We start from the raw sequence: 23,330 nt of genomic DNA, 5'->3' as shown, positions 1-23,330 counted from the left end.
AGCATTCCGCGTACAGAGATGGAATTCCGAATATGTTCGATCGTTGCTGGGTCCATAGTGAATGTGGAATCTTCTGTCACAGAGAAAAGAAGACATGGAGGAGGCTGGACCCAAGTGCTGGAGCGTTTATTCAGCACCGAAGGACAAGGCTGGTTCTTTTGGTTGGGGACAGGTGAATGGTCAGTTGATTGGTAAACTGGACAGAGGCAAGAAACTGGGCAGCCTGATTAGACACAGGTACAATCGTCAGTCATGCGGTTGGGGGTGTGACAGTTGTACTTCTCATAGAAAATAGTTTGCGCATTGCATTAGGAAAAAGAGAGACATTGTTGCAGATGTGTGATTCTTAAGTACAGTCTGTTTCTTTCCACCACATGCACCGATGTTCATCACACGAGTAGCTGCATAAAACTTTATCAGAATATCAACAATTCCTGATCACCTTTCTAGTATTTTTTTTAAACATACATATAGGATGGTGTGGTGGCGTGGTGGGTTCAGCCGATGTCCACTCTATGGCAGGACTGAGGTTTGAGCCCTGCGTGGGGTGCCTTGTGACAGACTGGGGTCTCGTCCTGGGTGCATCCCCTCCCGGCTGTGTTCCCTCCCCCCTCGGCCTGTGCCCTGTGTTGAAAGGTAGCCCCCGGCTTGCTGTGACCCTGCTCGGGATTAGCGGTTGTTCACAATTGATGGGATGGATATAAATATTTACATTACATTACAGGACTAGCTGCATAAAGATTTATCCGGGGATGATCTTCAAAGTATAGTGCATGAAAATTTACACCTTGGGACCACCAAGTGGGCAGATGTGGAAGAGTGTAGCAGTCTGGTTGGGGTGTAGCAGATGATCAAGTCTTGTAGATAGCTGGGAGCAGTTCTAGTGATGCATTTGTAGGCCATAACTAGGGTCTTAAATTTGATCCAGGCAGCTATAGGAAGCCAATGCAGAGAAACAAGTAGAGGAGATACATGAGAACACTTTGGCAGGTCAAACACAACTCAGGAAGCAGCGTTCTGTATCAGTTGTAGAGGTTTAATGGCAGTATCTGGAAGTTGCAGTAGTCCAGGCGGGATGTCACCATGGTCTGAACAAGTAGTTGCGCAGAGTCTGTTGTGAGGTAAGGACGGATCCTGTGGATGTTATGCACGATGTATCTGTAGATCCAGGTTGTGGCTTTGATGTGCTGAGAGATAGATAGACTTGAGTCAATCATCATTCCCAGACTCTTAGCCGAGGGGGTAGGCAAAATGAGTGAGTTGTCCAGTTTGATCAAGAGATCATGACAGGAAGACAGGCCAGCTGGAGGGTGTAGGATCTCTGTTTTAGAGAGGTTGAGTTTTAGGTGATGATCAGACATCCATACAGAGATGTCCGACAGACAGGCGGCAATGTGCACGGAAATGTCTGATGCTCCAGGTGGAAAAGAAAGGAAGAACTGGGTATCATCAGCATAGCAGCGGTATTTGAATCCATGGGAGGCAATGAGTACTGAGTCCTGAGAAGAATGGGTGCCCCGCCAGACCACTTGATAAGATCTGTCAGATAAGACTCAATCCATCTTAGTGTCGTTCCTTTGATCTCAAGCTGACTAAGAGACAAGAGTAGAATCTGGTGGCTGACAGTGTAGAATGCTTCAGACAGGTCCAGAAAGATGAGGATCAACAAGAGGCAGACCATTCTAGCTGACTGGAGAGCATCAGACATTGCCAGGAGTGCTGTCTCTGTGGAGTGACTAATTCTGAATCCCAACTGGAGATGGTTCCGGGTGAGGAATTCAAATAATTAAGCACAGGCCGCCTGTTATAGAGTTTTAGACAGATACGAGAGGAGTGAGACTGGTCTTTAGTTTTGGACTGAATTAGGACTAGAGGATGATGAGGAACAGAACATGGAATGAGAGAGCAGAGGGAACTGTTGTCTCAAGTTAGATTCTGCAGCTGGGAAGTGGTGGAGTGGCACTCTAGAATTGGAATCACTGTACTGACAGATGATGTTGTGGAGGTCCAAAGCAGAGAACATTGATGCTCACGTCTGGAGTTTGTTACATGTTCAGTAAAAGGTCATTTGCATCTGGAGTTCTAAATCCCTCATGGGTGAAAATTCACCCCATGCTACTTAGTTTGTGATCTCTTAAGGAGTCATTGTCCAAGGTCTGGAGTTAAAGGAATTCACTGACAGGGAATCACTAGCAGTAGCTGTAGATGATTCCACAGCTCAGGAGCCTGGTAAATGAAGGCTTTTCCACCCACAGCTGATTATTTAATCTATTACATAAGAGCCACCATTCTGTGATCAGAGAGCATGTTCTGGCTTGTACATATTAATGAGGTCTGATAAATTAGTAAGGGCCAAGTCATTTACAGTCTTGTAAGAAAACATTAAGATTCATGTATAAATATGTAAGATAAGTCTGTCTCAAGGTTTATTGAATCCACTGCTAATAACTAAGAACTTGTACAGTTTAATAATACATTCGGATATTACTCTGTTGAAAAAGAACTACTTTTCTTGTGACATTACTGTGCTACAGACACATGGAAGACATGTTTTATTCTCATATAAAATTCAGTCATCATGCTACCTTGATACATCTAAAAAACTGGAAAATAGTCTTTTGTCTCCATTCTGGCTTACAGTAATGACAAACTGAAATATTTAATGAAATACAGTAAGTATTGATATAAGTAAAGAGGCCAAATTAAGGAACACATATTTAAAACATTTTAAAAACTTGAAATACATATTCAACCTGCAATTTATGATGAACCTCAGTGCAACAAGTGGTAGGTTTACTTGAGACTTGAAACTAGGTTTACTTGAGACTTTCATGTCTGCAGCTATGTCACTTTCTCTTATTGTTATGCATAAATAGTACTTTTGCTGAGATGTACGTCGCTTTGGACAAAAACTGCTAAATGAATAAATGTAAATGTCAATTTAGCAATCTCTGCGTGAACAAAATGACTTGAGAAGCTTTTTATATATATAACAGTTTTCCAATAATTTGCATTTTACTGTAAACATTTGCTGTATAGTATGTCAAAGTGCCCTAAAAATGAAGAAACATTCTGTGTTATGTATAGAAGTAAAACAACAAATTTAGATAACAAATAATTCACACTGGTTTTCTTCTTTTATGACCGTTTTAGCTACAAATGATCAAAGCTTCAAACACACACACACACACACACACATTTTCAGAACCGCTTGTCCCATACGGGGTCACGGGGAACCGGAGCCTACCCGGCAACACAGGGCGTAAGGCCGGAGGGGGAGGGGACACATCCAGGACGGGACGCCAGTCCGTTGCAAGGCACCCCAAGCAGGACTCGAACCCCAGACCCACCGGAGAGCAGGACTGTGGTTCAACCCACTGCGCCACCACACCCCCAAGTTTCAAACACTTTCAGTTTATTTTTAACTGTACTTTCTTCATTTGTCTATTTTCACAAATGTGAGTATTGTGAAACAAAATTACTGATATCTACAAACAGAAGTTAGTAAGCAGTAAAGAATACCCAGAGTAGTACTGTAGGACCTGCGCTGTGAAGCAGCTCCTGTCTGGAGGTCCTAAGTGTTGGAGATCAATAACAGGATGAGGAACATTGCACATGTTCATGAGCAACAGGAACTGAAAAGGAAGACAGTATTTTGAAGTCATTTTAATGTCTTTGAGAATTTTAAAGACCCTGTCCAGAGAGGATACCAAAGTAACTCTCTGTTATGCATTTGACTGGACTGACAATAAAGCAAACTGAGAATGTCTCAATGATGACAAATGTTGTACGTTTATGAGATGAATCAGTCAGCACTGAATAGAAGCTTGAAAAATGGCAAATTTTCTGTTTTTTTAAACAATTTTGGTTTTGCTTCAAAATAGTAAAACAAAGTAAACCCTGCATCTTATGCCCTACTGTCATGGCTGAAGACAGGAGACAGATGCAATGGATCCAATTGCAAGTGCCTTTATTCTAGGATCCAACAAGGAGTAGACAAAGCTGTAGTCATGGACAGGCAAGGTTCAGTCGATGTGCAGACTTTGTTCGTGGGACAAGACAAGAGATGTGATTGAGTAAACGGAGCCAAGGGTCAAAAAAGCCAGAACGTGAATACAAAAGTACAGGGAAGGGACAGAGGGAGATTGGGGGAAGGCAAAGAGCAGCAGCTGTGGATCACTGATGCTGGAGCTGCAGTTTCTCTGAGTAAGGTTCTACAAACAGGTGCACCAGGGTAGCTTCTTTATACCCTGTCTCCTTGATTCACAGCAGGTGCAGTTGTCCAGCATGAGGTTGTGGCTGTGACACCTACCTTGTGTACTATGTTTTCAAGGTAGAAACAAAATGCTTTCCACTGGACAAGCATAAAAATAAATTGATGCAATTTGAATAATTTTTTATTGATTTTTAATATATTTAAGTATTGTCTGAGTTCTTTTCAGACCCTAATCAATGTATAAATTGAGGGACATTTGTGATGTTGAACCTGAATTGGTTGTAATGTTAGTGATTGGAATTACGAACAGACTTCCAGTTCCAGTTGTGTTTGTAAGTTGAAGACCCACTATAATTATAAATAATTACACCTGTTAAACTGAGCTCTAGTTCTGAGAGCTTTTTCTGAAGGGTCTTAGCTGCAGGTTTCCTTCCTTGTCTCAGGTTCATCTCACGAGTGAGCTCATGACTTGATGCGAACATGTGTCTCCTGCTCACAGCCCCTCCCCTGCCTCTCTGTGTCGCAAGGCATTTTTTCCACTCTCTGCAGAGTTTTTTAGGTCTTCTACATGTCAGGGGGTCATGGGCCCTGTGAGCCTGCCTGATGAATCCAGGCAAAAGCAATCACCAGGGATGAAAAGGCTTTCAGGAGCTGCCTCGGTGGGGGCAGCTACTGCAGGTGTTTTTATTTGGTGAAGCCATGAAAAGACCGGGGAAGGCCTCCAAGCCCATAACCTCCAAATCTGCCCATTCCCCCAGGAATTAAGGACACAGCAGCCCTCAGCCTAAGGGAATGCTTCTCTCTTGCCCTTTCTTGTTTCAGTGCTTTGAGATGCAATACTGTTAGCAAAGGAACAAAAATATGGTGCCTCACTTCCTTAGCCAGAAAATGAGGGCTTCACCATTGTGAAGTCTTCCTGAAGCCTGGAGCACGTCATGTCTATTTCTCCTGCAAATTTTCCTAATTCAATTCAAATAGAAAACAGCCCTGAAAGCCACGCTCTATCCGCCTTCATGCGCCATAAACCAACAGGAATGTTGATAACTTGGAAATGAGGAAAACCATCAACAAATATTTGTTCAAGAAAACTTTATTTTGCGTTTTCAGAATACAGATATTTCCTTGTATTTGTGACATGAAGGCAAGAGCACCGTTTTTAGTCCAACAGATATCCTAGAATGCCTAGTAGTAATGCTTGGTATTACACTGTAATTATAGTGAATATAATAACTTGGTGAACCCTGTCTACAATGTAAATGAAAAAGTACAAGAAGTATTTGAACACTTTGAAAATATGTGTTGTTGTAGGAATCAGTCTCATGCCTTAAGTTATCAAAATCAGTAAGAAAAAGCATGTCGAATGTTAGATGTCAGTGGAGGCAGCAGTTTCCGGGATTTTCTGTTCAGCCTCTATAAAAGTGGTTTGGGAAATGTTTAAGTATGCAGGTGAAATCAGATGCAAGCATACAATGCATGTCCTGTTTTGGAGATTGTGCTGGAGCCCTGTTGGGCTGGGGATCTGTTGTCTTTTTTATTGCTTCCAGGCATAGCTTGCAAATCAAGATGACTTGTAATGAAATTGTGATTTTCACAAGTTAACGACTGAAATTATTTTTCTTATTTATTTATTTTTATTATTTATTTTTTATTATTTTTTTTCCCTGCAAAAAACTGGGCAAGGTTTTGGTCTCATTCCATCCCTCACTCCAGGTTGGAGCAATCTCACTGTCACGCAGGGGCTTAAATATGACAGTCATGGTAATTAGGTGTTTATTGAAACTAGGCATCTGTGGTAGGGTGGCATGGTGGTCAGCATGGTAAGAATATACAAGTGTTGGTATGTGAGCAGGATGTTCCATGGTACTGATGTGCGTATGCTTGACATTTCATAGTTGAATGTAGAATTTTCATGTGTTTTCCATATATACAAATGTTCTGTAAAATGTGTACATGTTCTGTCTCCCCACATGCCACATACACTGAGTGTTGAGTGCTGACTGAAAGCCTGTGTAAGATCCAAGACACCTTACACATGGCCAAAACAGTCCGTACACCATCACGTACCTTCTTCCCCTCTCCTTACCTGCTTGAATATGTCTTTAAAGAAGCTGATTGTATTACTGTACTATCCATACTGCTTTTGTAAGACATTATAAGCATGCCAGTAACTGCTAATATGTCTTTCAGTGGTGCTTCTCCATGCAGCTCTGTTTGTCTCTTTGTTTTATGTGTAAATTGCCAGCTTGTTTTGTGACACACTGCATAATGAACTCTCAGTGGCTGCTGAATTTCTCACTACAAACGACTGTAAGTTCCTTCCTGATAAAAAATATAAAGTAAAAGTATAAAAGCAAAGGATAACAAATAAAACAATTATATGGGCGTAAAAACCCGCTGCACTCCAAGACCAGGATGTCACACTCAGCTCCTGACATCTTGTGTGTTTACTGTTTTCATCCCCATAAAGAATAGATTAACTTTGTGTTATATATGCCTTGTTTAAGCATCTTCTTTGAAAATTTCAAACTATTTATTTTTTACTTTAGCTGGTGCTTTTAGAGACCTAATGGTTTACTGCTTTTTACAAAAACTGGATAACAGAGCAATTCCTGTTAAGACTGGCAGACACACAACCTCCTAGGAATTGAGTCTGACAAATCTTGTGTAAACCAAATGCAGCAAAAAGAAAAATAAACCATGTTATTCGTATAGTTATTAAAAAATTTTTATTAATTTTGAAGTATTGTATTAAGGAACTACAAAAATGTTTGTTTAATGCAACATGTTGTTCATAAAAAGTAAATACTGTAGCATCTTCCCATGGAGCTACTGGAAACAGGTTCAGGAAATGAGGTTCTAAGAAATTTAACATGTACATGTCTCTTCAATAGCAGTCTTGACAAAGATATCAAGATGGTCTGCTGAACACTTAAGACTTCCCCAAGACGACTTTAAACCCCCCTACTCCACAGAAGGGCTACCCCTTGAACCCCCAAGAATTCCCCTGTGGCAGACTAAGTGTCAGCAATATAACAGCCAATTAGAAAGGAACACAGGACTATGTACAGGAATAGACACTAACACCAGCTATTTATATTAATGTACACCAGCCTCCCTCAGCACTTTTCTGATTAGTTTAAATAATGTGTGTTCATGTCGTTATGCTGAAAAATAAAATATATATATATACACACACACACACACAACCGCTTGTCCCATACGGGGTCACAGGGAACCGGAGCCTACCCGGTAACACAGGGCGTAAGGCCGGAGGGGACACACCCAGGACGGGACGCCAGTCCGTCACAAGGCACCCCAAGCGGGACTCGAACCCCAAACCCACCAGAGAGCAGGACTGCGGTTCAACACACACACACACACACACACACACACACACACACACACACACACACACACACACACACACACACACACACACACACACACACACACACACACACACACACACACACACACACACACACACACACACACACACACACACACACACACACACAAATTTTGTTCTGCAGCAGTTTTTATTCAAAGTGTTCACTTTTGGCTAATCTTCCTTGTTTAATTCCAGTTACAGTACACTGCTGTACAGAAATATTAAAAAATCCCTGTCATACATAATTACAATTACACTACCATAATACACACACATTTTCAGAACCGCTCGTCCCATACGGGGTCACGGGGAACCAGAGCCTACCCGGCAACACAGGGCGTAAGGCCGGAAGGGGACACACCCAGGACAGGACGCCAGTCCACCGCAAGACACCCCAAGCAGGACTCGAACCCCAGACCCACTAGAGAGCAGGACTGTGGTCCAACCCACTGCGCCACCGCACTACCATAATACTTTCATCAAAAATGGAATTTACTTCATGATATGACAGAGATCATCATCATCATAAATCAGTGACATATATGAACCCCCTCAAAGAAAATCACAACACAAGTTCACAGGAAAACAAATCATTAAAAACCACACAACCAGAACCTATGAATATAACATAACAGAGGGTAGATCAGGACTTTACCCATAAAACCATAAAAATTCATTATAGCAAATTTATATTAATACATGCCAGATAAGCTCACACTGTATTACCCTGAACCTCATCTCTTTGGTTCATTTGACACTTTAATGCAGCACTGAAATTAAATACCAACTACACATTTTTAAAACACAGTCATACAACAACAAAAAAATTTGTCATTAAAACTAATATTACAACAAATATTTAAATAAACAACATTCAATTTATTCAAAATTCTCCAAGTGGGACATATTACCTAGTCCCAATGAGTTGAACTTGCGTTGAGGGCCCATCCAGCACAAATTCTTGACCTGGTCAGTTGGCCTGCCAGAGCCTCCCCCTGTGAAAGCAGCAATGAAGGTACCCACAAGTCCACAAACAAGCCTTAAGTTGCACTCTGCACAAGCTAAAATAACTAATAGTACATCTGAGCTAAAAGGCTCAAGGATAACTTCTTACCTTTTTGTAAAGCTGTACGTTTAGAGTGTAACTAGTTGTATAAAAGTATTGTAACAGCAGAAGAAGAAGAATCCCATCCTGTGCTTTAATGCCCAACACTGCACTACTTACTGGGCCTAACAGAGCACAGCAGACCAGTTTTAGGCAAAGTGAAATAACAAAGTGCACAACACTGGTATAATAAGTTTTTGAACTCAGACAACATGTATTTAAATTATACACAAAAGTATTCCTGCTAAGAATATCCAGACTGCTCTATTAAAATTATTTTTGAGAGGAGTTCTGACACATTATTTATCTCATAAATGATAGGATCACTGTTGAAAGAAAATGTTTTAGCAGTCTTATTGGGGTGTCAGAAATCCATACCAGTGCAGAAGTACACATTAAATATGGAAAAAAATCTCTATAAATGTCTAAAATTTTCTTAATTTATATGCTGAAGACAAATGAAATAATTAATAATCTGGATTGTAAAATACTGTGAAAAGTCCTTACAGTTTTCATCATTGCCATCTATAGCAAACACCTTGGGTTTATAGAAATCATTTGCAAATGAGCTGCCACCATCTACTGAAAGTGTACACTTTATGTTTTCCATAATGCTATATTCTTTTTATTGTGTGTCTTTGTTTGCGGGCTGGTATGATGTGAGGCTTCAGGTAATGGCTGGGAGAGGGGGGAAACAAAAGAGATGTAGGACAAAAATAGCTGAGATGAGGGAAAGAGAAGTGGATTTGACTCTACCCGATTCTCCACACCCTTTGCAGCCATCGTAATTGTTTAGTGTACCGAGTCCATCCCTAAGCGACAGTCTTGTCTGTGTGCATTATTGTGCAAGTGATGAAACTTCTTTTCCAGACTTCCTCCAATGAGGATGACGTCTTCACCAGACATCTTTAACTGTCTTATGCCTCAGTATGGGGTACCGACCACCAATAATAAATCATGACCTGCAATACCGCCAAAGCATCACCGCTGCCCATTAATCTTCTTTCCACCCACTGTCGCTGCATTGCTCACAAGAAGCTGTTGATTGATGCAGGCCAGTGGTGTGAATGGAGTAGAGTGGACAGCAGCAAGACTCTTGCGGGCACCCTGTGGTCCCCATTTGGACCATCTGTGGGTGGGCACTTGTGGGCAAGCAGAGTGCTGATAAGGGCCTTTCTGTTGGGCTTTGATGCATGTCCACTGTGGGGTAAAGATATAGTGCTGCCACGCTCAATGTTGCCACTGTTTTCACCTCCAAAACACTATTACCACATCCACCGGTGTTGGGACATGGTGGAGGAAGGCCAGCATCCCCAGGTGGGAGATTGACTTGGTCCATTTCATGCCAGTAGAGACTTGTTGACAGAGATTTTTGTGCTGAAGTCCCACTTTCCATGAAGCCGCTTATTAGCCATTAGAAATCTGTTTACAGAGAGATCTTTGTGAAATGCCAATGGGACTCAGGTCATATCTGTGCATTTATCACCCAGATGGCTTCATCTTACTCCTCTGCTTGCTGTAGATAGTACTTTCAAGAAAGAAGGATGCTTACTTTTTGCGTTTTACATTATTTCTACTAAAATACGGTATAGTCTCATGGAAAAAATGTTAACGTTAAAGTTGTCTTCCAAACAAAGAATTTAAAGATTCTTTACAACAGTCATGCATTCTCTTCAAAAAGTCAGTACTTAACAACTTAAATATAATTTTCTGAATTATCTTGAAATGTCATTCTTTGAATTTTCCATGTCTCAGAGGTGATATTTTTTACACTTCCAGTAATCTCACTAGAGAAATTTCTTGGATAATGCGGAGAGCTGCCAGTGGTCTTATTAATATTCATACAGTCCACTGTGCTTCAGTCAGGGTGGGAAGTGACTGTTATGATAATATGATACGTTTGCAAGTCATTAATGCTGAAATTTTTGCCACCTGTTGCACTTATATCTACTGTATTTAAAGAAAATGACATCGCAAATAATAGCATTCATCAGAAGTCAACAGAAGCTATTTCTTCAAAAATAGGGAGGAGTATAGGAAGACTGCTGTCCTTCATTTTCACAAACGTTTTTGCAATGCAGTAGGTTACCCGCTTGATGAAATGCCCCTCCTTCACAGACCACATACACACTACGAGCAACTTAGCTATCCATCTTTGGACTGCAAGCGGGAACCAGAGCATCTGTAGTGAGCTGACATGAACATGGGGGAACATGCAAACTCTACACAGACTGCGCTGGACTCAAACCCATCTCATCAGGTGCCATAAGACACTATGCAAAGATTAAAAATGTGTTTGAGAATTCTTCTGTCATACTAAGACTCACTGACAAGGTTCTCACTGCTTCTACTGCTTTCAAGTTAATTTCTTTTATTTTTCGTTTTCCGTATATATTATTTAGACTGCATCTCTGTTCAAAGCAACTTGTCAGGTTAGGTTTGTACGTTAATTTACTTGTCAGCACCAGGGCCAGGAGAGGTAAGGGATTAGACCCAAGTGTGGGTGCATTCGTAGGGACAGGCAAAAACAGAGGTCATAGATAGGCATGGGACTTCGAGGCACGGACGTCTTTTCTAGGGCGAAGCAAGACTCGATAACAGGGAGAGCAAGCAGGGGTCAGAAACCAAGAGAGTCAAACACACGAAACAGGGAATTCGGGACAGGGAGAAGACCATTAAATGTCACAAAGCCACGTAGGGAGGCGTTTGCAAGATTCTGCACCCAGTACAAGGACTGTACTGCCTTTATACCTGGCCGGGCTAATTGGTATCAGGTGTTGCCATTGTGGGCGTGGGCGTGACAGTACCCCCCTCCCTATGAGCGGTTCCAGCCGCCCTTCTGGACCGGGGTGGATGCCCCCTGGGCCAGGGCGCCGGGCAATCTGGGTGATCCCGGTGGAAAGCCAAGATCAGAGAGGGGTCCAGGATGTCCACTGCTGACACTCAACAGCGTTCCTCCGGGCCATACCCCTCCCAGTCCACCAGGTTCTGCATGCGGCCTCGCCGACAATGAGAGTCCATGAGCTCCCGAACCGCATACGCTGGGGCCCCCTCCACCTGCACTGGTGGGGGAGGCACCGAGCTCCGAGGGGTCTGGAGGGACGACACTTTATATGGCTTAAGGAGGGAGACATGAAATGACGAACATACTCTTAAAGTCAGTAGCAGGCGCAACCGGTAAGTGACTAGGTTGATCTGACGGATGATCCTGTAGGGCCCAATGTATCTGGAACTCAATATCCAGAACTGGAGTCACTATTTCAAGTCCCTGGTGGACAACCAAATCCACTGACCGGGTTGGAAGGTGACGGAGCGATGGTGCCAGTCAGCCTGCCGTTTGTACCGCTGCACGCTGCTGCGCAGACGGGCGGGCACCGCTTGCCACGTGTCTGCACTGGTTTGGTACCAGGCCTCGATGGCTGGGACGTGCTTTCTGTGTGCCAGGGGAACAGGGAAGGCTGGTATCCTAGGACACACTGGAATGGGGTGAGTCTGTTGGAGGTATGAGGGAGAGAATTGTGAGCGTATCCCACCCAGGGTAAAACCGAGCCCATTGCTGCTGTCTCTGGCCACATTAGCTACACAGGAACCTACCCAGTTCCTGGTGTAGTCGTTCCACCTGTCCCTTAGCCTGTGGGTGGTAACCTGATGTCAGACTTATCCACATTTCCATTTTGTGCCAGAAAGCCTTCCACAATCGGGATGTAAACTGTGGGCCTTTATCAGACACTATGTCCCCCGGGAGGCCATAAATGTAGAAGATGTGTTGAAACAAGGCTTCTGCCTTCTTCAAGGCCGATGGGAGTCGTGGTAGGGGAACCAATTGACAGACCTTTGAGAATTCATCCAGGATGGTGAGAATGACGGTGTTACCTTGGGACATGGGGAGCTCCACCGTGAAATTGATGGAGATGTGAGACCAGGGCCACACCAGGACAGGTAGAGGTTCGAGCAGTCCAACGGGCTTCTGGTTTGGGGTCTGGGCCTGTGCACACGTTGCACAGGCCTCGACATACTCCTACACATCCTTCAGTATGGATGCCCACCAATATCATATGGGGCAGCACAGTGGCACAATGAGCAGCACTGCTGTCTCACAGTGCCTGGGTAGTGCAAGAGAATGTGGGTTCGATCCCTGCTCAGTCTGTGTGGAGTTTGTATGTTCTTCCCATGTCTGTGTGGGTTTCCTCTGGGTGTTCTGGTTTAATCCCACAGTCCAAAGACATGCTGTTCAGGTTCCCCCATAGTGTGTGAGTGTCACAGAGAGAGTGTGTTTCACTGATGTATGGATGAGTGACCCATTTTAAGTAGTGTATCTAGCAGTGTAAAGACACCTTGGTGAATAAGGTGTGTGGGATAGTAACGCTACATTGTATCCATTGTAAGTCGCTTTGGAGAAAAGTGTCTGCTAAGTGAATAAATGTAAATGTAAATATCACCCTTGTAGCAGGGAGAGGGTCTGTCGGTGGCCTGGGTGACATAGACATAGAGCCGGTTTTCTAGTAACCGCTGCAGCACCTGGCGCACCAGTTGGGCTTTGGTATGGGAGAAGATCAGGATGTCATCGAGGTACGCCAGCATTCTGTTATTCACCAGATCCCCCAGGACGTGGTTCACAAACTCTTGCAACACTGACAGGGCGTTGCACAAACCAAAAGGCATGACCGTAAACTCATAGTGCCCAAGGCAGGTGCTAAAAGCGGTTTTCCATCCGTCCTCCTCCTTTATCCGGATCGGGTTATAGGCACGATACAAGTCCAGCCTGGGAAACACTCAAGCCCTGTGGACTTGTTCCAGCACTGCCGTGATCAGTGGCAGGGGGTGCAGGTACTTCACTGTGATTGCGTTTAGGCCTCGATAATCAATGCAGGGGCGCAGCCCCCCGTCTTTCTTTGCAATTAAAAAGAACCGGATGGCCGAATGATCTGTGAGGCCAACACCTCAGTCACGTACTCCTGCAATGCTCGTTGCTCCAACAATGACAACGAATAAATGCATCCCCTAGGGGGAGAAGTGTCCGGCAACAACTCGATCCCACAATCCCAAGACTAGTGCGGGGACTGCATGGCCGCTTTGCTTTTGCTGAAGACCTCAGCTAAGTCCTGATATTCGGAAGGGTCACAAAACCCGCGGTGGTTTCTGGGCTCTCCAGGTGGCCCGGCAGGGAAGGTCTAAACAGGTGTTCTGGCATTAGTGCCCCCATGCCACCAATTTCCCGTACTCCAAGAAAAAACCAGGTCATGTTTGGCTAACCAGGTGTACCCCAGAATGATAGGTGTGTTGGGGGCCCCGATTAAAAAAAACGTGAGGTCTTTCGTGTGGCACACCCCGACTCGTACTCTCAAGGACTCCATCTGGTGTTCTACCATGCCCGAGCCCAACGGCTGCCTGTCTAGAGCATTAATTCACAATGTGACGGCATACTCACGGCTCGGGATACCCTGCCATTGTGCAAAGGTCTTGTCCATAAAACAGCTGGTGATCCCTGAGCCTACAAATGCTTGCATCTGTACCCGCACGGGCCCCCAGGTCACCTCAATCGGTACGGTCAGTTGGGTGTCGGCGCAACACAACACACTCACCTCTGTTCCTGGGCGAGGGTTCCTGGGGAGTCCTCAGTTGGAACAGTCTGCCCGGACGTGACCCATGCCACTGCAGTTCAAGCACAGACAGCCCCAGATCCTTTGCTGCCTCTCTTTGGGGGTCAGGTGCCCTTGTCCCAGGTGCACCGGTTCTGGGATTTCCTGGGATACTGTGGGGATCCTGGGGTTTGGCTCGGCTGGCAGCAGTCGGTCCTGCTCAAGATTGTCGATGACCATAGCCATTCAACAAAGTGGTCCAGGGTCCAATTCTCCCCCCGGTACTCCAGCTCAGCTTGGATCCGGGGGCGCACCCCACGAAAGAATGAGGGCAGGAGAGTGGCTTGGTTCCAGCCACTCTGCTCCACCAGTGTCCTGAATTCCAGTGAATAGGCTGCCACAGTTGAACTGCCCTGCTGGATCGTCAGCTGGCGGTGCACCGAGAGGGGGTTGTCAAACACTGTCTGAAAGCACTCCCAGAAGCGTGCATACATGGTGTGTTCCTGCGTGTGCCAGATCGCCATCGTCCAGTCCAACACGGGGCCTGTTAACAAGATAACATACGTTATTCAGCTGACATCGGTCTGATATACATTTGACTGGCTAGCAAACACAAGCTCACTCACACACACACACACACACACACACACACACACACACACACATTTTCAGAACCGCTTGTCCCATACGGGGTCGCGGGGAACCGGAGCCTACCCGGTAACACAGGGCATAAGGCCAGAGGAGGAGGTGACACACCCAGGATGGGACGCCAGTCCGTCACAAGGCACACCAAGCGGGACTCGAACCCCAGACCCACCGAAGAGCAGGACTGTGGTCCAACCCACTGCGCCACCGCACCCCCCATCACAAGCTCACATTGAAGGAGAAATCCCGGGCATTTTCCAAGCTAGCCATTGTACTTTTCCTGGTGTAGCTAGCCGGGTTCCTGTTGCCGGCATGCTCAGGGTAGCAGCTGATGATGCAAGCAACCCTGCGAGGGCAGCTACAGGGACTTGCCCTGCAGCCGCGGTAGCCATTATGGCGGTCCCCTCGGCCGGTCCTGGCTTCCGCTGCATCTGCACCAGCCCCTGTAGGATTTCCAGGATCTGTCACAGGGTTTGGTCATGGGACCCTAACAGGCCCTCCTGTGCCGAGACCGCCTTTTGCAGGCCCTCCCACTCCGCTGTTTCCATGAGTAGGCAGAATCTTCTGTCAGCGCCGGGGACAGGAGAGGTAAGGGATTGGGCCCAAGTGCGGGTGCGTTCGTAGGGACAGGCAAAACAGAGGTCGTGGACAGGCGTAGGTTTTTGAGGCACAACGTCATTTCCAGAGCGAAGCAAAACTCGGTAACTGGGAGAGCAAGCAGGGGTCAGAAACATGAAAGAGGGAAATTGGTACAGGGAGAAGACTGCTGAATTTCATGAAGCCATACAGGGAGGCATTTGCAGGATTCCACACCTGGTACCAGGACAGAAGTGCCTTTATACCTGGTCAGGCTGATTGGTACCACGTGTTGCTGTTGTCCTCGCAGGTGTGACATTACTAACAGTTTACCCATTTATACACACACACATTGATTGAAGCTACTTGTCCCAAGCAGGGTCATGGTAAGCCAGAGCATAACCTGGAAACACAGGGCACAAGGCTGGAGGGGGAGAGGACACATCCAGGACAGGATGCCAGTCCATCGCAGGGCATCCCAAGCAAGACTTGAACCCCAGACCCACCAGGGAGCAGGCACAGGCCAAACCCACTGCACCACCACACCCCCCCTCCCATTTATACCGTTGGGTAATTTTTACTGGCAGGTACTGTGGTATTGAGGAAGTCTGAAAGAACTATTGTGGGATGAGTGAGAAACACAGACTGCTTGGCTCACTATTGATAACTGCCCTTCTGAAGACAGGGTCACAGTGGTCTGGAGCCTTAATAGGAGCATAAGGCAGGACACACCCCGACAGGATGCTAGTATATCTATCTGGGAATCTAAGAAACATTCAGTGACATATGTCATAGGTCCTCCACTCCATTGCAGGGAAACCACACACAAATGCGAAAGGTAACATACAATCACCATTAGCGTTTAGAGTTTAGGTGGAAACCTACATACACGCAAACTGTACAGGCTAAGCAGGCATCAAACCTCCACCCTATTTCACAACCTAGGTGCAAAATATTCCAAAACTGAAAAGAAAGAGTTGCCTATTGTACTGTACATAACTGGAATCCTGTTTCTTGGTAAACAAGCAGATGTTTGATCAACCTTCCTATGGGATGAGGGCAGGGTCATTTCTTGGACAGGTATTCTTTGGCATTCGATTTACCTGTTGAAGGCATGCCAGGAAACAGTGTCAATGTCCCACTGAGTTTCACAATCCATGACAGGGCAATATCTCTCTCACTGTACATCTCAGCCCAAAACCACTCTACATAACCATGTCTAAAATATCTGTTTCAAAAGTGTCAGAACTGATCTTCATGGAGACGGTTTATGATTCTTTGGAGTCTCAGTGATGAAGCACAACAAAGTTTAATAAAAGGTCTTATTACTCTTGTGCAGAATTTCACCTGGGGTTGTCCATTACTGATATAGCCATACACTTGCAAAGGATGCATGGCTCTGCTGATGTTAGTGCAGCTTTCTGTCCTGTGTGCTTGCATGGCAGCAAGTCTCTGTCCCATAATTTAATACGACCGCAAACTTATTTATCTATTTGCACTCAAACCAAGAGCTGTCCAAGGGCTTCCAGCATGAAATTACTGCACCTATGGGAAATTACCACTTGCAGAGGCGCTAAGAATATTTTACTACATTTTGTATGTCTATGTAGTAAGGATCATTTTAGGATCTGTAAAATATTTGTTTATGTACCAAAATATGTATAATTATTAATTATAATTAATTTATAATAGGGGGGATACGGTGGCGCAGTGAGTTTGACTGGGTCCTGCTCTCTGGTGGTTCTGGGGTTTAAGTCCCGCTTGGGGTGCCTTGTGATGGACGGGCGTCCCATCCTGGGTGTGTCCCCTCCCCAGCCTTGTGCCTTGTGTTGCTGGGTTAGGCTCTGGCTCGCTGTGACCCTGCTTGGGATAAACGGTTTCAGTCATGTGTGTGTGTGTGTGTGTATGTGTGTGTGTGTGTGTGTGTGTGTGTGTGCACGTGTGGCATGTGTGTGTAATTTATAGTTTTTATTTCTAAATATTTATAAGATATGGGGGGCATGGTGGCATGGTGGGTTTGGACAGTGCCCACTGTCTGGCAGGTCTGGGGCTTGAGCCCTGCTTGGGCTGCCCTGTGACAGACTGGCGTCCCATCCAGTGTGTGTTGCGTGTGTGTGCGTGTGTGCGTGTGCCCGTCCGCGTGTGCTTGTGCGTGTGTGTGTCTGGCTCTGGCTCACCGCAACCCCACTCGGGACAAGCGGTTGTTGACGATGGATGGATGGCTGGATGGATATTTTTAAGAAACATCTGAAAAAGTGCGCACACTCCATCAGAAGTCATTGGCTTGCCACAGTGGCAGGTACACTGTATATTGTATAACTACAAAGACAAGGCTGTAGCTTTAATGTACAAGTACACATATGTTCACTAAATGCTGCAAAACCACAAATGTGATTTGATTAATTTTGAAATTTCATAGATTGTGAATATTTGTCTTTGAAATGTCAAGTTCCTGAAATGAAGTCCTTGTGAGTCAAGTAGCTATCAGTTACTCTTTACTCTTCAAGTTTACTAGCTTGTCATACTTAAGTCTGAAACCTGATCCTAGCAAAGGAGTGAAATAATAGGACAGAGATATGTACTATTCTTGCTGTGTGTGTGTGTGTGTGTGTGTGTGTGTGTGTACAATATGCTGCTTTCTAATTATATCACTGAGATAAACATGTAGATAAAACCAAACTCCCTGTCTGGGTAGCATTGGTCCAGTGCAGCTAACCCTGCAATACTATAGCCCACTTGAAATAAGAAAGGAGGTCCTTTATTATTTTATTTCCTTGCCTTATATTAAAGGTGTTGTCTGCAGTCCTTGAGACCCCCTGTTGTTTGTCTCAGCTTTGCCCCTACATAATTATGCTTGATCAAGATGTTGACTGAATATACTTTGATTATAATGATAATGTATTAGTCAAGGACTCTCTATCATGTTTAATTATATTTGTGCATGAAATACCTACAGCATAACAGAATAACAGCCACATCTCACGTTTAAATTTTACTTTTATATTTTCTTTATGGAAATGTGTAATACAGCGTTAATTTTTTAAACTTTCTTTTATTATTGGAACAACAGCAACACTAGGTTACAGTGACATACAGAGACAAATAAAGGCAGCAACATGGAGTAAAACTGGGACTGCAACAGCAAGCATAAATCAAGGAGCAACAAATTATGTTTCTCAGAAGTGGTCAACTGCCATTGTCCAAGCCTGCTGTCCAAAAATATATGATCCCCTGAGGTCTCATTCAGATCAGACATTATCAGACTGAAGAAAATTAATCACTAATATCCTATATATAGAAAGATAAATAGAAGTAGACCACAAATACAAAATACAACTTATTATTATTATTATTATTATTATTATTATTATTACTTTTTCACTATTCAGAATAAAAAGAAATAAAACTGAAGCTAGACAATACAGATTTCAATGAAATTATGAGCAGACAGATTTTTCATTTAATATATTTCAACACATTAAAAACCCCCAACCTGCAATTATATTGATGTGCCAAGTGTTAATTTTAACTGCAAGCTTTACAATAGTTACCCAAGAAGTAAATTGCCTCCTATAGTCAGACACCTAGAACATGTGACCCAGTGGGGTAGAAAACAGGGGAAAAAAAGCTGAAAGAAAGAGAAAATTAAAGAAAAACATAGGGAAAAAGGGAGGTAAACATGTTCACTATAACAACACCGTTCCCTTAAAGAACCTGTGAACTGCCAACTTTATTTACAGGTATCAAACAGGGGTAAGATCTAACTTGTAACTCCAAATTAGACATCACTGGCTATACTGCTGCCCCAGTACCCAGTCTTGGTGGAACAAAGTGAAGTCCCCTCAAATGGATACAAATAAATAAGTAATTCCATAAATAAATAAATAACACACACACACACACACACACACACACACACACACACACACAGTCTGTAACTACTTGTCCTGAGCAGGGTCGCAGCAAACTGGAGCCTAACCTGGCACCACAGGGTGAGAAGCTGAAGGGGGACACACCCAGGCTAGGATGCCACTCTGGTGCAAGGCACCCCAAGGAGAACTCGAACCCCAGCCCCACAGAAAGTGGGACCTGGCCAAGCCTGCTGCGTCACTGTGCCCCCCATAAGTAAATAAATAAATAAAACATGGTGAAGCAGAGTAAGTCTAAAGAAAACGGGAATCAAGAAAGAAAAAAATAAACTATATAAGAAAAGAACATGAAAAAGTTCAGTTCTCAGTCTCAGTCCATCAAACAGGCAGATCTTTCCTTTGTGGACATCTTACAGTAATTGGGCTGGAAAAGTAGAACCTCAATAGTTTTTGGATTGTTTTAAAGCTTTAACAGCTTCAGGTCAGGATAAAATTGCAGAATGTTTAAAGATGTCACTTTTTTTACTGCGGCTTTCTCAGTGTGTTCTGTCTGAGAGTCCCAGAAATCAGATCAGAATGCTAAGAGTGCAGCCAGGGAGTCGGTAGGCAAAATCAAGCTTAGCAGAAGGCAAATTGTCTAGCAGTCCCACCCAGGAATATAGTTGATCCTGCAGAAGTTGTTGAAGGAGAATTCATTGTCAGGCAGTCCCATAATCTTCAAATTATTGTGGCGGTTTTTATATTTGAACTTGGTACAGTTCAGCTTTCTGCTCTGGGGTATCTATTGAATTATTGTTTGATTTCATTTCCTCTGATTGTATTCAGCTGGGACAGGACGTTTTACACTGTTCATGCAATCGGTTATATCAGTGAGTTTTGTTTCCAAACTGCCACAGAGGTGGAAGTTTTTTTGTAATTTTGCATGAATTGGCATTGACATCATCCTGCTGAGTTTCTAAGGAACATAACTTCACATCCAACCGAACATCTCAGGCTCAGATGAGAAATTTGACCAGATGTTATCTTTCTCATCCATACCACAAAATCTCCTGAAGGGGAACTGGCCCTAATCTCTTCTTTGTCAAAAACTTCCAATGTGCCCGTAGTTACTTTCTTTACTTCTGTGGTTCAGCCCATCTTTTTTCAATGGCCTCAGCTTTAATCCTTTTCCTTTTCAGAAAGTGTGTTGAGGAAGAAAGACAATTCTTGTACTTAGAACATGTCCTTTGGACATGCCAAAATCTATTAATTGTGCCAAGTTAAAACCGCCAGATTGTATACGGAAAAAAATTTCTAAATTGTTGTTCTCTGGAGTGGAGACAAAAATTTTATGTGGCAATCTTGAAAAACGGTCACATGATCAATCTCCAGATGCCATGTTTTTAAATGTAAAATACTACTCTTTTTTGCAGTGATTGCCATCGATACTGAAGTCTTTAACCTTTTAAGGAAGTCTGATATTGGTTAATTCAGCAATTGATGAAATAAGTGATTTTATTCTGGCAAACAAATTAAAGCAGAATTTAAATTTCAGTTTAAACTTAAAACCAAATTACAAAGCTAATAGTTAAACATGGCTAATTAACCAATACACACATACACACACACACACACACTTTCTGACCCACTTGTCCCATACAGGGTCGCAGGGAACTGGACCCTAACCCAGAAACACAGGGCATAAGGCTGGAGGGGGAGGGGACACACCCAGGACAGGATGCCAGTTTATCACAAGGCACCCCAAACAGGACTTGAATCCCAGACCCACTGGAGAGCAGGACCCGGTCCAACCCACTGCGCCACCACACCCCCCTACTTAACCCATAGATGAGCTTAAACCAGCAGCAGAAACACACACACACACACACACACACACACACACACACACACACACACAGAGTCTGAAGCCACTTGTCCCAAGCAGGCTCACAGCAAGCTGGTGCCTAACCCAGCAACATAGGGCTGGAGGAGGAGGGGACCCACCCAAGACAGGACACTAGTCCATCACAGGGCACTCCAAGCAGGACTTGAACCCCAGACCCAGCACAGAACCTGGCCAAGCCCACTGCACCACCACTCCCCCTACACTGAATTACAAGAGAAATAATTGAATCCATCAGTGTAGACAATGAGTATTACTTGACATGCTAGTGCAGGCAAGTGAAGATGTGCACTTGAAAACCATTCTCTCTATCACCTTCTGTTGACGATGCACCTCTCTCCGGTAGGTCCCTCCTACAGAACGAACTTGACATGCTCGCGCTCGAATGTAGAGTGGCAGACGCCCGCTGCGGGAGGCGCAGGCTGAGAGTGGCGCCCATGCATCTTCCCTGCTCCTTCTGGTTCCTCCTGCTGTTTGCAGCTGGCGGCCTTATGCTTTTTGTTCACCTGCAGGACCTCTCTGAGATGGTACAGCAGCAGGCTCCAGGTAAGTGCTCTTCACATACCTAAAATATTGCCGACCTCAGTGCACTTAATACACCTGCTGGACTGTCCAGTTCAGTGTTCATCACATGCTTCTAGGATGGCCCAGCTCAGTGTGGTCAGTACACATGCAAGCTGATCACTAGAATTTGACATTTTTGTAAGCATGCACTGTGGTGGACAGAGGGTTAAGAGTTTATTGTACATTTTATTAAGACTTTCTGTTGCACTTATCTTGACAGGGGACTCCTTTGTTTGACATCAGGTTATTATTATATATATAATATTATTAATATTTATAGAGAATAACCACTCCATGGTAATGAACCAGAAAGCAATGTTAGTTAGTGTTCAACTGCCAGAGTTGGTGGTGTAAATGATGAAGGCGATGAGTGTGTGAGAGTTTGGAGCAGACTGTCAACACACTGAGTAAAGTGCTCCAGGCCCATAAGGCCCCCCCTCCTCCGTCACGAGGAAAGACTGCATCTGGTTTTGTTTTCACACCTCAGAAAAGCTGTGGCAGCCAGTTGCTGTGTGTTGCTAGTATGTGTTTGTATGTGCCACCTGAGGAGTTTGGACTTCAGCATTTTTGTAACTGTCAGCAAAGAAAAATACCCCAAGTGCTTCACAGGGAATGTATTCCCTCTCCCTTCCTTTGCAACAACTGGAAATGCTTCAATTGCTGCTAATACAATGGTAAACTTTGGTCTTTATACTGAATCTCCTTTTAGTTCTAGGAGGAGCACAGCAATGCAGCTGAAACACCTGAAACTGCAAATATGCCCGCAAACAGAAATGAGAGAACTATATAGTTGCTAAATTTATTACAAACACACACAATAGCTACAACCGTTTGTCCCGAGCGGCATCATAATTCATCTATAGATATAGACGTATGTATGTATATGTGTATATATACAGGTATGCGCTACTTAACGACAGGGTTACGTTCTGTGAAACCAGTCGCAGTTTGACTTTGTCATTGAGCGAACACCATGGAGTGTACAGTAGTCTTACATTATGGAACTTTTTTAAGTAGAAAGAGTACACTCTAAAATAACAAGAAAAACTACTGTACAGTAAATGCATTAACCAGTAGTTGTTTATTATCATTATCATGTATTATATACTATACCGACAGCATATATACAGTACTTTCATATGTCTGCCAGCACAGTTGTTTTGTTTACAAAACACGCTTAAAACATGATGTGAGCGATGGATCGCATTACGACCCATATGATGGCTACGACCTCGCCCTTTGATAGGAATTTTTCAGTCCATGATATTTTTATGGGACCACCGTTGTCATATATGTGGTCAGTCTCTGCCCAAAACGTTGTAAAGTGGCACATACCTGTACGTATGTATGTGTATATATATATATATTATATATATGTATATAATTTTTTTTTTTTTTAAAAAAAAGGACAACAGAAAGGAAACAACTGCTGATATAATTCTTTAAGCCATAGGAGGTATGAATTAAATGATAGATACACATATATACCACTGCACTTGAGTC

At 43.9% G+C, this 23,330-nt stretch overlaps 1 protein-coding gene across 2 annotated transcripts in view; it reads left to right on the top strand.

Annotated features, from left to right (window-relative positions):
• LOC108932971 (carbohydrate sulfotransferase 8-like) overlaps nt 1-23,330 on the top strand; it is a 231,948-nt gene that overhangs the window by 68,915 nt on the left and 139,703 nt on the right. For both annotated transcript variants that reach the window (XM_018749711.2, XM_018749712.2), the window contains exon 3: nt 21,610-21,809. In XM_018749711.2, coding sequence (XP_018605227.1) covers nt 21,635-21,809 — 175 coding nt within the window. In that variant the 5' untranslated portion in view covers nt 21,610-21,634. The remainder of the gene's footprint in view (nt 1-21,609; nt 21,810-23,330) is intronic.

This window comes from Scleropages formosus, chromosome 5 (genome assembly GCF_900964775.1).
Source record: "Scleropages formosus chromosome 5, fSclFor1.1, whole genome shotgun sequence".
Classification (NCBI taxonomy): domain Eukaryota; kingdom Metazoa; phylum Chordata; class Actinopteri; order Osteoglossiformes; family Osteoglossidae; genus Scleropages; species Scleropages formosus.
The sequence above is the reverse complement of the archived record's forward strand: the minus strand, read 5'-3'. Positions and strand labels throughout refer to the sequence as shown.